The sequence below is a fragment of the Musca vetustissima genome, unplaced genomic scaffold, assembly GCF_032173495.1.
Source record: "Musca vetustissima isolate MV318-11 ecotype Yass unplaced genomic scaffold, APGP_CSIRO_Mvet_v1 utg1266, whole genome shotgun sequence".
NCBI classification, from domain to species: Eukaryota; Metazoa; Arthropoda; class Insecta; order Diptera; family Muscidae; genus Musca; species Musca vetustissima.
The window spans coordinates 253,183-269,165 of record NW_026882875.1 but is presented as its reverse complement, the minus strand read 5'-3'; the positions used below and the strand labels follow the sequence as shown (position 1 = coordinate 269,165).

General features: G+C 37.9%; 1 protein-coding gene across 1 annotated transcript in view; it reads right to left on the bottom strand.

Moving 5' to 3' along the window:
• LOC133329554 (serine-rich adhesin for platelets-like) overlaps nucleotides 1–14,516 on the bottom strand; it is a gene marked incomplete at its 5' end in the record, with an annotated part of 31,392 nt that extends 16,876 nt beyond the window's left edge. The window contains 6 exons of the mRNA XM_061538030.1: nucleotides 5,064–5,136; nucleotides 9,160–9,690; nucleotides 9,736–11,068; nucleotides 11,123–11,584; nucleotides 11,684–13,025; nucleotides 13,107–14,516. Of these exons, the coding sequence (XP_061394014.1) occupies nucleotides 5,064–5,136; nucleotides 9,160–9,690; nucleotides 9,736–11,068; nucleotides 11,123–11,584; nucleotides 11,684–13,025; nucleotides 13,107–14,516 (5,151 nt within the window). The remainder of the gene's footprint in view (nucleotides 1–5,063; nucleotides 5,137–9,159; nucleotides 9,691–9,735; nucleotides 11,069–11,122; nucleotides 11,585–11,683; nucleotides 13,026–13,106) is intronic.
• Between the last annotated feature and the right edge of the window lie 1,467 nt (nucleotides 14,517–15,983).

Sequence of the window (15,983 nt, the reverse complement as noted above, 5' to 3'; positions counted from 1 at the left end):
ATAGCATTTGTGATGATGTAGAATATTTAGAATAAAATATTACAAACACATCTTTATGTTGAGCAGAACCGCTATTTTATAACCTTCACTATAAGACGGATATTTAAAATGGGACCTTTATATGAGGACTATTTTAAGTACATTGTTGTCAGGAAGTTTTATATCCTCTGTGAACACGAAATTACAAGCTTATATTGAAATATTCGTATTTGGCTCTTCAGCACTCGGACGAAACCATTATATTGGGGCTATGTCAAAAAACCAACAACCCATAATGCCAAGTTATTGCCACTTGTTTTTTAAAAAATGTGACTAAAAACTTCACAATTCCGATAATGGGACAGTACATTTGTTTGAAGGCTATACAAAGACGATCCCCAATAACAAAGGCCATAGGAGTTGGTGTTATAATGATTTAGCACCAGCTTCGTTGGCGAATGTGAGAATTATTTTAACATGTCTAAATACATTACACGCCTATTCCGACCGCAACAAAAATCTATCTCAATACTAATTTTTGTACCATTTATTACCTTTCGTACTCTTGTGGTACTTATTTCCTAAACTAATTTCAAAGTATGTACATGATTCGATTCACAAAATCACAATTTTACCAAAGTTAGTACCATTTAGTTCACATTTATATAAATTAAATAGAAATTATATTCCCCAATTTCTAGATTCCAGACTGATCGCATCACCCCAAATATAATTGTAACAAATATAGTACCCCTTTGAACACATTAGTACGAATTTCAAGATTCCAGCTCTATCGGTTCAACCAAATCCAAACTAGATACCATTTAGTACGCATTAGTACGAATTTCCTACATACCCCTATATACCCCAATCCTACACTACAACAACGATCTTTGTTCCAAATTTCAGGATTCCAGCTCAAGGTTCACCCAAAATCCAAATTGTACCAAATATAGTGCACATTAGTACGAATTTCCAAAAATTCCTACATCCTAACACCTCAAATTTCAAGATTCCAGCTCTCTCACTTCGGCTCATCAGTATCATTTAGTACACATTTATATAAAGTAGAAATTATATATCTCAATTTTAGGATTCCAGACAGGTGGCTGAAATAATTGTACCAAATTTAGTACCATTATGAACTCATTAGTAGGAATTTCAAGATTCTCTATCGGTTTACTCAAATCCAAAATTGATACCATTTAGTACATATTAGTACAAATTTCTAAAACTTCCTACATAGCCCAATTCTACACCCCAACAATGATCCTAGGATTCCAGCTCAATTGGTTCACCCAAAATCTTAACTGTATCAAATTTAGTGCACATTAGAATTTCCAAAAATTCCTACATAGCCCAATCCTACACCCCAATAATGACCGTACTCCAAATTTCAGGATTCCAGCTCTATCGGTTTACATAAAATTCAAATTGTACCAAATTTAGTACTATTTAGATAACATTAGTACGCATTTCAAAAACATCCAATCTACATTCCCCAATCCTACACCCCGAACTCAAAATTTCAGATTTCCAACTCTATAGTTCACCCATAATTCATAACACACATTAGTACTAATTTCCGAAACTTCCTACATGAACCAATCCTACACCTCCACAATGATCATAGCTTCAACTTTTAGGATTCCAGATCTATGGGTTCACCAAAAATTCAAAATGTACCAAATTTAGTACCATTCAGTACGATTTAGTACTTTTCTTACGCTTAAGTACAAAATGTCCAACACTCCGACGGTTTTTTAGGATTCCAACTCAATCCGTACCGCCAAATTAAAATTGTACTAAATATAGTACCACATAGTTATTTTCGTATACATCGGTACACACTTCTAAAACCACCTCCCCATTATCGACTCTTTTTTCAAGTGTTTAGCTCTATTCGTGCACATGCTATGAAATTGTACCAAATGCTGTACATTTTAGTACTTTTCGGATACTTACGGTCGAATTACAAAAAAAAAAAAAAAAACATTTTAGCACATTTATCCTACACTCCATCAGTGATCCTCATTCCAATTTAGTACTTCTTAGCACTTTCCGTGTCGTTCTAGTACGAGAGAGTGACCCTCACCTAAAAGTTACAATTCTAGCTTCAGCCGTTTCCTTTGGGCGTTGATGAATCGTGAAGAATGTCAATCAGTCAATCACTTCACTCTTTTATCAATATACATCCCATTTTCAAGGATGGTGAAAATATGCAGTTGCATACCATTGAAGAAAAATGTTGTAGCCTGTATGAAAAAAAGTCCGTCACTACAAGAAAAATCTGCTCTGAAAAAGAAAGTTCTGGTGTCATGCCAAATGTCCGAACCTTGACACGGTTGAATTTAATTCGTAGATGCAATTTCGCAACAATAGTCGACATAAATACAACTTATCAAGTAAAGACATTTGTAAGCCACATTGTCCAATATGCCTGATGAGCCGCTTAACCAAAGTCGAAACGCGTCGCATAGTGGTGAGAATGTAGTAACTCCGATCATGTAGCTCATCTCGAAAAAGAAATTAATAAGTAAAGTCGGACTGGGCCGACTATATGATACCCTTCACCACTTTGGGTATATTATACATATGTATCCGAAAAGACGTCGCTGTACTGTTTAAAATTTAATCTCAATCATACACCCATTGATTATTTGGTGTACAATTAACATAAATAAGTCGAAATTATATGGAAGCTAAGTTATATCTATATCTGAACCGATTTCAAGCAAACCTGCCAGAGATTAATTTATATTAACTTCAGTACGTTGTGTCAATCGGTCTAGCTATGGATCTTCAGTGCACAATTTACTTAAAACCATCACATCATTCTAGACTTAATTTAGCACGCTATGCCAAAATTCTTGCCAATCAAAAGATTTGCATTGCCTTTGGTGCACCATTTACCTATAATCAGGCGAAACTATATATGGAAGCTATATCTAAATCTGAACCGATTTTCACGAAACTTAACACACATCATTCTAGACCTAATTCCGTATGCTATACTAAATTTCGTGCAAATCGAAAGATATATAGGGATTTTGGTACACCATTTACCTAAAATCGGGCGAAACTATATATGGGAGCTATATCTAAATCTGAACCGATTTTCACGAATCATAACACACATCATTCTAGAACTAATTCCGTATGCTATACCAAATTTCGTGCAAATCGAAAGATATATAGGGATTTTGGTACAACATTTACCTAAAATCGGGCGATACTATATATAAGAACTACATCTAAATCTGAACCGATTTTCACGAAACTTAGCACACGCCATTCTAGACTTGATTCAATACGCTATGTCAAAATTCGTGCATATCAAATCATTTTCAGGGACTTTGGTGCATCATTTACCTAAAATCGGCCGAAACTATATATGGGAGCTATATCTAAATGTGCGCCGATTTTTCCCCATTTCAATAGGGTTCGTCCTTGGGCTAAATAGGTCAGCTGTGCCAAATTTCATCCAAATCGGAACATAAATGCGACCTTTACTTTGTTTACAATTTAACATCAACAGACGGACAGACGGACGGACAGACGGACGGACATGCATAAATTAATGGTCATATGTGCATTTTCCAACTGAAGTGGCTGTGATTCGGCATTCTGGGTTCTTTGATAGGAAAAATGTATTCGCAGTAAAGTCAATAATATAAATAATTTCAAAACCGCACATATTTTGATGATTCCAATTTGATTTTTTTTTTTGTTCAAATATTTTACATGTAACATTTTGTATTTGATTTTTTCTTCAAAGTTCTTGCACATCCCAAAAATTGCATAAAATTATTTCATAATTTTTCTTGGTGATTTACAAAAACATTTTTGCAAGAATGCAGGCGACACATATTATTGGAGTTTTGGAGAGTAAATTTCCTATTTAAAATTCTGCATGGGATTTAAAGAAACCAAAAGACACAACAACAACAACGAAAATTCACTTGAAAAGATATAATGCCGGATGGAAGATAAAGATAAGACAATGTCGAAATCTGACATGTTGCACATAAACCTGAAGATATGTGAATGAATGTGTTCTTGGAGCGCGGTACGTGTTATGTGCATAATTGTAATAATTATACAAACATAAATACAATATTTAACTGTATGTATATATATTTGTAATTGTATTAATTGTTGCAACCCACAAATAACAAATATAGATATAAGATATACCTAAAATTTGACTTTGACTATAGTTCGGAAATCTGCATCTACCATCTACCTTTTAACTTAGATTTTCGAACTCCATTCGGATGAAAATATATATGAAAAATTCGAACCAATTATCACCAATTTCAATAGAGTTGGTCTTTGTGTCAAACACATAACACAATAAAAACAAACTCCTTTACATACAAATCTGTTTGTTATAACCACGTCTGACTGTGGTATATTTACTTTGGTTATTTTTGGTACTAACTCAGCTCCACGATGTTGACTCATTTTTACGCCAACGCAGCAGCTTAACTATTTTTTGTTGATTGTTTTTTTTTTTAACTTGCAACATAGCTGTATTGTTCTTCGTCTACACGTTAGTCATAACCACAAAAGCTATTTCACAGACAAAAATATATTAAGAATTCGAATATATCCTCTAAAGAATCGAAGTAGATTATGATCACTCATATTTTATAAAAAGGATATGCAGTGGTATTCAGATAATTCGTACTCAAATAAATTGAAATATCGTTAATAAAAAGTGGATTCTCCGGATTAATTTTCTTTATAAAATGGACAATGCAAATATAAACCTTAACATTTCGCAAAATAATCTTTAGATATGGGACTATTACGGTTTCACTGTATCCAAATAACAAAGGAATTATAGATGTATGATAAACATCTCAAATGTGAACATTGAATAAATATTTAAAAAAAACTGTTGTTAATAATTAATTAATAACTGCTAACCGCAGTTATATTTTTATGCGAAATATTTCTTTTATTTCACATTGATGACAAAGAGTGCAATTAAAAATATATCGAAAGTTAATATTCGTAGACATTGAAATCAATATCGAATGAAATGTCCTATTCATTAAAAGATTAAAATAACTTACCGCTTGTTGTTCTAATCGTGGAGGAGTTTTTGAAGCCGTTGTTGGAGTATTTGGTTGCTCCCAATCGTCTTTGCTGTAGAAATAACAAAAAGAAAATTGTTTAATACTTTGTTTCAAATTACACTGTGCAAAAAATTTCATTTGTTTATACCCTTTACCTCAGTGTGGTACAGGGTATTATGTCTTTGTGCATATGTTTGTAACAGTCAAAAGGAAACGAGATAGACCCATGGTTCCTTTTGTGAATAAGCACAGAATCACTTTCTGAGTCGATTTATGCATGTCCGTCTGTCCATGTTAAATTGTAAGCAAAGTGCAGGTCGCATTTATTATCCGAAATTTGGCACAAGTCACTTATTTGTCCCAATGGCGAAACCTTTTGAAATTTGCTCCCATATATAGTTTCGTACGATTTTATGTAAATTGAGCACCAAGGAGTCAAATTTAGGCCGATTGGCACAAAATTTTGCACAGAGTTCTGAATTAGGTCTAGATTGATATATGCCAAGTGAAATCGGTTCAGATTTAGATATGCAAATGGTGCAAATGGAGGAGCCCATGTCTATTCGCTTTACATGAAATATTGCATGGCGTATTGGATTGAAGGCGTTTCAGGTTTAGATATAGCTTCGATATAAATTTGCATCTGATTCCATCAAAATGTAAATGAAACTAAAGTTTATCCGCTTAGGACGGAGTAGATTTTCATAAATTTCAGAATGGTATATGTATGGGTTATTTTAATTTAGTTCAAACATCTACATTTGGCATTCGCGTTATGATATGAAGCTCTTACCGTACATCACTAGCTTCGATACATAGGTATCGAATATCAAAATAAATAACTGTCGCAAAATTTGAAATCTCTAGCTAATAAACATTGGGGCACATTCGGCCACGTACAGATAGTGCTATATTATTTTCTTACAATGGTTTTGAGTTTGTCTTTAAAAATATTCCTTTAATATAGTTCGAAAGTACATAACAAGTACCAAACGTGTTTGTATTGACGAAAATGTTATAGAAAATCCCTATTTCTGATGGTGTGTGTAGCATATTAAAAAAGAATAGAACCTTTAGAGGATCTGAATTTCAACCAGACTGATAGCGGTGATAATTACCAGGTTATGACTATGGTGCCGAATGTGCCCCATCAAATGCCGATGGTACCCCAAGTAGGGGCACATTCGGCGAATATGACTTTTTTACAAAACTGTAAAAATGTTTAACTGATACTAATTTTTTTTGTTATATGTTTTTGGTACGCGTTTTTATAATTAAGTATCAGGGGACTATAATTAGCCATTTTTTTTATATCTGTTGTATAAGTACTGAGATATAGAACTCTAAACAAAAAGTGCCGAATGTGCCCCAGTTTCCCCTACTTCACGCAGTTAACTTCGTCCGATTCCATTTCAATGGTCATCCAAAGATGCTATGTCTATTCTATCGAAAGGATTTTGTACATATGGGCATCTCTTGTATGTACCCAAAGTGGTGAAGTGCATCATATATTCGGGCCGGTACGACTTTTGAACTTTCCTTACTGGTTTTATATTGAGTTTGGACATATTCGTAAATAACAACTCTTCCAGAAGTTAAAGTCCTTATTTTGGTACTTTTTTACCCAATTACTTGATCCAAACCTTGCACATCGTAATATTTCTTTCAAACTCAAATGAAGTTCGAAGATAGGAAAATCGATTAAATCCTTTAGGTGCCTCCCCCACAAAATGGTCACCTCAATTGAGCTGAAAATACTCAGTTCGCATGATATATTTTATAATATCATGCATCCGATTCAAACAAAACTTTGCATAACCCATTATTTTAATCATGTCTGTTGGGAGATGGGACTTGTCGGTCCACTCCTTCTAGTACATACTTCCTCCACAAAGGGTCAACATTTTGAAAATTTGTAAATCGGAATATTCAATTTCATCCAGATTGTATTCAAAGATGGGACCCATCGGTTCTTCCTTGTGGTACCTCTCCCACAAAGGGTTTACATTTTGAAAAATTTGTAATCCAATAACAATGGAATGTCCGATTTGATGTCAAATGTGCACATCGAAATATTTCTTTCAAACTTAATTCAAGATGGAATATGGAACCCGTCGGTTCACTATTTCTGTTTGAATTTGCTGAAAATTGGTTTTATAATATCATGCGAAGGGACTATCCGATTTGAACTACACTTTACACAACCTTTTTTTTTAGCCATACCTGTAGAATGTTGGAAGTTGCCACTTATTGGTCCACTCCAAAAGGACCCAAAAAGGGTCAACATTTTTAAATATTTGTAATACTCATATGGAGCAATTGGAATATCCAAATTCAACCAAACTTGGTACTTGGTAATATACCTTACGTACATCAAGTATAAAATCTGGTACCTTCCCCGCAAAGTGTCAACATTTTGAAAAATGTTTAATCCAATATTAAGATAATGGAATGTCTGATTAGACCCTTTTTTATATCTGGATACAATTTTTTTTGTAGAAACATTGCTCTTCATTAGTTTTGCAATATCCAGTAAATAGTTCACAAAAATGTGCAGATCTATTAAATTTTTAGTTGTTCATCTAAATGTTCACTCGATTTTCTACACATATCGTGTTCAACAATAAACAGTGGAAACACAGAAATAAAATGTTGTTCACATATCCTGATAATTACAAACGAATACGTCTTTAGCAATCTAGTGCAAACAACGCCATCTAACTTTTAATTCGGAATCATGATGCCACATTTTTTGTGCCGTTTTTGTTTTCAATATACAAAATAAATTTCGTATATTTTTTTTAATTTTACCTTACACACCTTGAAATAGAAATGATTCGTAATTTTATCATGGGTGCACGAATACAGGTGTTGAGGGTATACCTCTGTTCGGGAACGCCGACACTATTTTCCTTACGTTTTTTGCTTCAGACTTAGGCTCTCAGATATATTGTCGACCGATTTTACGCAAATTAGACTTATCTGATTTAAATTGATAAACATATGTAAATAGCTCTAAGTTACGAAACGGATCTTTTGATCACTTGGTGTATATACCAAAAGTGGGTATTAAGTAGTCGACCCCGTGTGATTGTGGTCTTCCCTTACTCCTATATTAAATAAAATTTGAATTTTATCATTCAATACTGTTTCGTTGATTATAGAAATTCAATACTAATTTACAAAAAAACTTATTTCTATAAGGTCGATCATGTCCAAAGACATAAAAGTATAAAGATAGTATAATTGATACGTCGACAAATTCCAATAGATGGATTTTCCTCTGTTGTTACGATATCATAACAACAGAGCGAACTATATTAACACTAGATTGCCGAAGGCAGTCATTTAGACCGTTTTTAAATTTCAAGTACAAAAACAATTGTGTATATTATGACCCAGCTTTTTAAAATTTGGTGACTTTTGTACCACATATTAATCATAGTAGCTGCTTCCTCCCCTCTTTCATTCCCCGTATTCACATGTGCTATACCTATATTGCCTAAAAGCGGTCATTTTGACCTTTTGTGAAATATTATATATCAAACTACTTTTATTATTGTATAAAGTAAATTTCTTATATGACCAGATCAGTACAACAACATCGAAACCCGTTTGCTACTCTAAAAACACAAACGAACATACAAATCGGGAAAAATAAATTTTATATTTCCAGTCGATTTCATTTTCAGAGTAAAGACTTCCTCTTTTTCGAACATTTTGTTTGTGCTCTTATTTTTCAAAAGGGGAAACTCGAGAGCCCTACCACCGAAAACAAATAATAACAACGTTTTGTATGATTGTAAATAATGTAAACAATATTAAAAAATTTGTTTAAAAACATTTCTTTACACAATAAAAATTCTTTCAGAATGAGGTCATTTTGACCGATTTTAGGCAATATAGGTATATACAAAATTCCCGTCTTTCTAGTGTTAAACAATCTAAGCGCTATATAGCAAGCTTATTAAAATGCATTTGTCGAGTCTTTACGGTTTCTATGTCTTTGACATGTCTTTCTATTATAATTCTCCATACCAATTCTATTTATCTGCTGTAAGCATGTGTCTGTGTACAATAATGACATGCTTACCTCTCCATTCGTTGAATGTGCGACACTTGTGCTCTGCTATCGTGAATGCGAACTTGGTCGGGTTTTATCTCCTCCAGAAACATGTTGCGTTGTGTTGGCATTGTCTGATAGCCGCCATCGTTATCGAAAAATATCGGACTCAATGCACGACACGCACCACTCAAAAGCTCATCAATGTTTTGGTGGCGTGAAATGAAAGCTTTTTCGTTCTTTGAACGTAAATCATTTTGGTTGCGGTGTTGGCTAGGTGGTGTTTGTCTTTGATACACCGAGGGTTGTGGTTGTTCATGGTATGATGGTGTTTGAGGCATAGCTGGTTGGTCTTGTTGATAGGCAGCGGCGTTGACATTAATTTTATTATTTTCAGGTATGAAGGCCGTTTGATTGTTGCCAACGGGCAGTGGTGGTGGTGGTGATGCACCTGAAATTGGCATTAGATTCATTGCATCCACTGCCGTGTTGTTGTTTGCCGGTGTTTGTTGAACTTTTGTCATTGTTGTTGGAATGTTGTCGTAGGGGGATGAGCAATACCTGGTTGGTTCATTGTTTCGTTCGGCCGGCTCTTCTTCGTGATGCACGGGGCTGGCACATTGACCCAAAGGTGGTGGTCGTTCAGAATATTCGAAATTAAATGAATTACTCAGTTCGGTTTGTGAGTCAACACGATTTTGGGGCAAGAATGTGGATTGGTGGTCATCATCATCGGTAGTTAATTGATAGGAGTGTGGGTAATTGGGATGTTCATCCAATCCAGCTGAGCTGTGTTGGTAAATATCTTCGTTAGACTGATGATGCTGTTGTTGTTGATATTGTCTCTGGCGTTCTTGAAGCCAGCGTTCTTTTTGTTCCTCCAAAGATTGTTGTTGGGTTAGAACTCGTTTAGGGGGCGTTTCGGCGTAATGAACAACCGCTGGTGGACACACTTCGGCATCTTCTTCCAACACTTCACCTGCTGCTCCCACCTCTGGATGTGAGAATATTTGCTTTACCGGACTTTGGCTGGTTCTTCTACAGGTTGACCATATTGGTGATTGTTCTTTCGTTGGTGTACCCGGTTGCCTTGAATCAGGCCTATTACGATTTCTAAATTCCTGTTCAGGTTCTCGTGATCTGCTACGTGTTTTCCCTCTCTCGTGGGTATCTTGTTGCCACCAAGGTTCTTCTTCTTGATCCGAGTCCAATCTGGATATGTTGAATAATTTTTTATTGGGACTTCGTTGACGTTCCATGTCCTGCTTAGTGGGACTTCTATTTTCCCGCAAACCTTCGGAATCTTTAGAATTACTGCGGGTTTTGGATTTTTCCGGACTGTCTTCTAACCACCAGGCTTTTTCGCCAGATTCCACACGGGGTATATTAAAAAGTTTCTTGTGATGGGGATTTTGGGGAGGTGATGCTGAGGGTGTATGACTGGTGATGTTATCTGATTTTTGAGAATTGTGTTGCTCTTGATTTTGAGAGTTGCTATGCTCTTCTCTGTCCTCAGAATTCTCATCCAACCACCATGCCTTTTCTCCCGACTCCACCCGTGGTAGATTGAACAGCTTTTTAATGGTGGAATTTTGTGGTGCCATCGAATCGACCACGTCCACTTGTTCCTTACTTTGGGAATTTTTACTTTGTTGACTTTCTTTGTCGGAATTTTCATTTTGCCACCAGGCCTTCTCTCCGGATTCAACACGAGGAATGTTAAATAGTTTCTTCGATGGTCCTGTCATCCACCATTTTTTGGGTTCGGTACTCATACTGCTACTGCTGCTGGTAGAGGTTTCTGGTTCGACGGATGGTTTCTGTTCCTCCTGAGGCGCTTGATTATTTTCATCATCTTGTTGCCACCACGGAGCCTCAGCGGATTCAACCCGACATATTTTCAGTTGAATGGTACCATTTTGTATAGGTGCTTGTGGTGGTGAGGGGGGTGATGGTTCCACATTGGGCAACTCCTCCGCCTTGGCATTTGTATCATCATCTTCGTCGTTCCACCAGTCGGTTTCCGGTGTAAGACGACTGCGTGGAAAAGGTCGACTTTCACTATCGGTTATTTCCTGCTGGTCATTGTAATAGGTTTTCGTTTTGTAATCTAAATCGCTAAATGAAATATTTGCGTCGTTTTGATATTCGTTTGCGTTATTGTCGTCTGTCGTTTCCCACCAGCCAGCCGCTTGGGCCTTAGTACCCTGTTCATTGTATATATCCACGGTTGCCTCATCATTCTCGCCGTTGTCTTCCTCATCCTGATTGAGTGTGGCCAAATCATCGGCCAAGGTTGCCTCATCGTCGTTACGGAACCACCAGGCTGTCTCGCCGGAGTCAACATGTCTCACCTTGAAACGCATTTCATCTTTGAAACTACAGTCTAAGGCCGAAGAAGTGTCGATTTGCTGACTTGTGTCTTGCCACCAACTGGGCTCTTCCGAATCCGTACCTCCCGTGGAGGTTGTACCGGGGGTGGTGGTGTGCGCGTATAATTCCGATTGCAATTCGTTAGGCATTTTTGTTGCTGACTTAGGTTTTTTGGAAACACCACTACTGGACGAAGTTATCGACGTAGAAGAAGCGGAAGATTTAGATTTTGTTTTCGATTTCGAAGTCACGGAAGACTTTGTCGCGGACGATTTTGATTTTGAATTTGAATTGTGCGTAGAACGTTGTTCACTTGCCGAATTTTCTCTAGTATATTGAACTGCGGGACTGCTACGATTACTGGCACTTCTGCTCGTGTTATTGTCGTTCGCTGATGTCGCTGGTGTTGTTGATTTCGATGTTTTCGTTTCGTTCGCTCGTAATAAACTAATGCTCTTTTTTGAGGATTTTGTTGAACCCACATCTAAATCGGTAGAGGTTGCTGTGCCGCCTCCACTGCCCCCACCACCTGAGGTTTCGGTACTCTCAAGATATATTTGATCGTCGCTATTTTCAGCGTTTTTCTGTTGGGCAACGAAAAAATTCGAAACAGAAGACAATTTTTTCAAACGTCGTAGTGGATCTTTGTCTGTGCGCGATGAGGTTGAGGCGGATTTCTTTAGCGGTGATGATTCAGTTTTCTTAGCTGCGGCAGCTGTAGTTTGCGTGCCAGCCATTGCCTTGGGTTGTGGCAGTGAACGTTTGCTAAGTGATGACGTTGCGGCTGAACTTTGATTGTCGGAATTGTTGGCGCTGCTGCTGCTAAGGCTTGTTGTGGTGGCGGTGGTACTACTACTGCCGGGCGGAGCTTCCTTGACAACTTTCTTTTTGACCATTTTCTTGTGCGGTTTCTTAACTTCTGCTGCAGAACTTTCTGTACCACTGGATGATGATGTGGCAGCGGTAACAAGAATTTTATTCGAACGCATTGCCAACGGAGATGCGGGCAGGGGAGATTTTGCCGGTTTAATACTGGAATTACTGTTCTGGCGACTCAGCGGAGAGGGTGGTGTACGGCTGCCCAGTGGTTTGTTGAGAGCTCGTGGACGTAATTTATTTTCACTGGCAATGGTGCGTAGCCTTGCTGAACGATTTGAGGCAATACTAATTTCGGAACATGCACTGGGCGATCTCTCCAAACGTTGTATAGCTTGCAAGGCACCATTGAGAGCATCAATGGTATTGAAATCGGAATCAGTACCCGTACTGGGTGTACGTGATTTCCGGGTGCGGTCTGTTGGTCCAACATTTAATGAAGACTTGCGGAAATCTTTGTTAGGCAATCTCGAGGGAGCTGGGCTTAACGAGCTGGGAGAGGGTGATTTGTATGGCGATTCTGCCTTGGGTCCGAGGGGTGGTTTCTTGGGACTAAGACTTTCCACCGACGATTGTCGTGACTTGAGTCTTCCCACTCGTGGTGGAGAAAGTTTGGATTTTGTCGTGGCTGTTGTTGTTGTTGCTATGGTTTTTGTTGGTGTGGTTTTTGTTGTTCTACAAGGACTACTGCTTGAGGTTGTGGAATCCTCCCGCCGACTGTCATTTGCCGAAAGAGAATTCGATTTTGAGGTGCTGGAAATTGGACTACTGCTATAACGCAAATTGGATGGTGAACGCCGTTCCGCCGCTGAATTATAGGGTGAAAGTCGACTGCCATAGGCCAAACGACTCACTTTTGTACACTCCTCAGATTGCATTTCTTTTTCGAGCATTTTTCTTTTTGACGATGAACGTAGAATGGTTTTCTCGATGGTAATGGCTAGGCTGTGGGTTGAGCGATCTGATACTTGACTACCGGGTGGATTGGGTGATGTGCCGCGCGTACAAACGGTAATGCTTAGGAATTGTTCTTTTGGTGGTTGGGGAAGAATTTCTTCATCTTCTGAGGTATCGGATTCTTCAGTGGTGTCAGAATCCTCCTGATCATCTTCCTCCTCTTCATTTTTCTCTTTCTCTTTGGTTTCCTTTGATTCGCTCTCAATTGGCGGTGCATTGTTAGTTGATTCTTTTGGGGATTCCGATGTTTCTGAAACTGGAATTTGTTGTGGAACCGGTGTGTGATAATCTCTAGGATAATAAGATATGGGGGATTGATTGGAGGCATTCCGAGGTCTACCTTCCGAGGCCAAGGGTTTCTCTTCTAGGGCGGGTTTAATTGAGGAAGAAGGTGGCGTTCTGCTACTAAGGCCATAACTGCTACTGGTTGAAGCAGCAGCAGCAGGTTGCCTTGTACCATATGAAATAGGTTTGTCTGCCAAAGATGTGCAGGAAGGTGTTCTTCTGGTGCTAACGGTGCCATATGATAATGATTTTTCCGCCAACGAGGTTGTGGAAGGAGTTCTGCTTGTATAACTTTTGTTTTTATCTGCCAACGAAGTTGAGGAGGCAGTCCTTGCTGTAGGTGTCTTCTCAGCCAACGATGTGGACGATGGGGTACGTGTGGCTCCATAACGACTACTATATGCCGACGAAGTTGGTGTCGTGGCCGTCGTACCCGCCTTTGGCATATTCATGCGGTACGAACTACCATATTTATATTTACTATCCATGCCTGGACTTGGATCACGTGATTGTCCTCTTAACGATCGTATACCGGGACTGGGATCTCTGGAGCGCATACGATTGGTGTGTTCTAAGGCTGCTGGACTGGGTTCTCGTGAATATTTGCCTATACTACTGGATGTTGAGCCATAACGTTTCAGTTGGCTCACCGATTTCATATCGGACGTAGAGCTGTCGGCCCTTGCCAATGTTGTGGAAGATGTGACCGAACTTGTGGAGGGTGTATAACGACTAACATAGGTGCTGGCAGATGATGATGTAATGGATGGTGTATCACGCTTTAGGCGATATGTTCCTCCCGAAAAAGAAGGTCGATAAGAACTGGGGGATGTAAGGGCTGAGGAGGAGTAGCGTGCTGTGGAGCTGCTGAGGTCATCACGTGACGAATACTGTAAGAGAGAAAGACTGGGCTATTAGAAGTACACAGAAATATCACATTTACAGCTCACCGAAGAGGATGTTGTTGAGGATTTGTAGGTAGAGGGTAGGGACGATTTAAATGGTGTCTGAAATGGAAAAGAAAAAAATAAAATTAATATCAAGCAAAAAAATGGAATTTAAATAAAAATTTAACAAATACCAAATGTTTTACTTCCTTTCGGATATTTTATGGACTTCAGCTGATGTTGGATTTCTAAATTTCAAGAATCCCAAACAATAAAACAAAACAACTTTTTAATGGGCTGCACTTGTTTTTGATTGGCTGCCCAACATTGATTTCGTGTCAAAAATAGTTTCGACGCATTTTCGACTTTCGCAATCAACTGTCAGCTACTCAGCCAGCCAGCGAGTCGTTGGCACTCTAACTTTTATCGATGGGGAAAAGTGCGCCAATGTGCATGAATGCACAAGGTCCGCATGCAATGTGTCTCTATGTCGGATTGTCTACTTTTTTTTTGTTCTGAAAAATCAATCACATTGCATTTTATTGTTTTGCCGCATATCGTTCGGATCACTGTCGTGACCATAGACACCACATTCCCCCTTTTTGATATCTATAGCCACTTAACGTACAAATACACACCCATAAGACAGACATGCCAACATATTTAAAAAGAAGTCGAACACTTTTTCATCAATTTTTGTCTGGCACATTTTGTGTCTGTGAATGTGTGCATTGCTGGGTGGGGGTCGGAAATGGGCAACCAATGCAAAGTAATATATATTAGTAGAGTTTGATTGATTTCGTACTTCTGAAAGAGCGGGGGTCTTCTATTCCAGAGCGCAGCCAAAGCCGACGATCAACGATTTTCGTCAGCAAAGGACGCTGTTTTTGAATTCAAAAACCATGTAGTTGTCTCAATTGGAGTGTATCTTTAAAAGAATATTTTTTTAAGAATTCTATAATCGAAGATTTTTAAAAGAATATTTTTTTCAAGGACTACTATAGGCGCTGATTTTTTAAAAGAAATTTTTTTCAAAGACTACTATAGACGTGGATTTTTAAAATAATATTTCTTTTTCAAGGACTACAATGGGCGTCGATTTTTAAAAGAATATTTTTTCAAGGACTAAAATAGGCGTGGATTTTTAAAAGAATATTTTTAAAGGACTAATGTAGGAATTGATTTTTATACCCTCCACCATAGAATGTAGGGTATATTAATTTTGACTTTCCGTTTGTAACTCATCGAAATAATCAATTCCGACCCTATTAAGTATATATATTCTTGGTCATGGCTATGACGATATAGCCATGTCCGTCTGTCCGTTCGTCTGTTGTAATCACTCTAGCGTCTAAACGAATTGAAATAGATCACCAAAATTTTGCATAGAGTCGCCTTTTGTCTGCAGGCAGGTCAAGTTCGAAGATGGGCTTTATTGGTCCACGTTTAGCCATAGCTCCCATATAAGGGTACCCC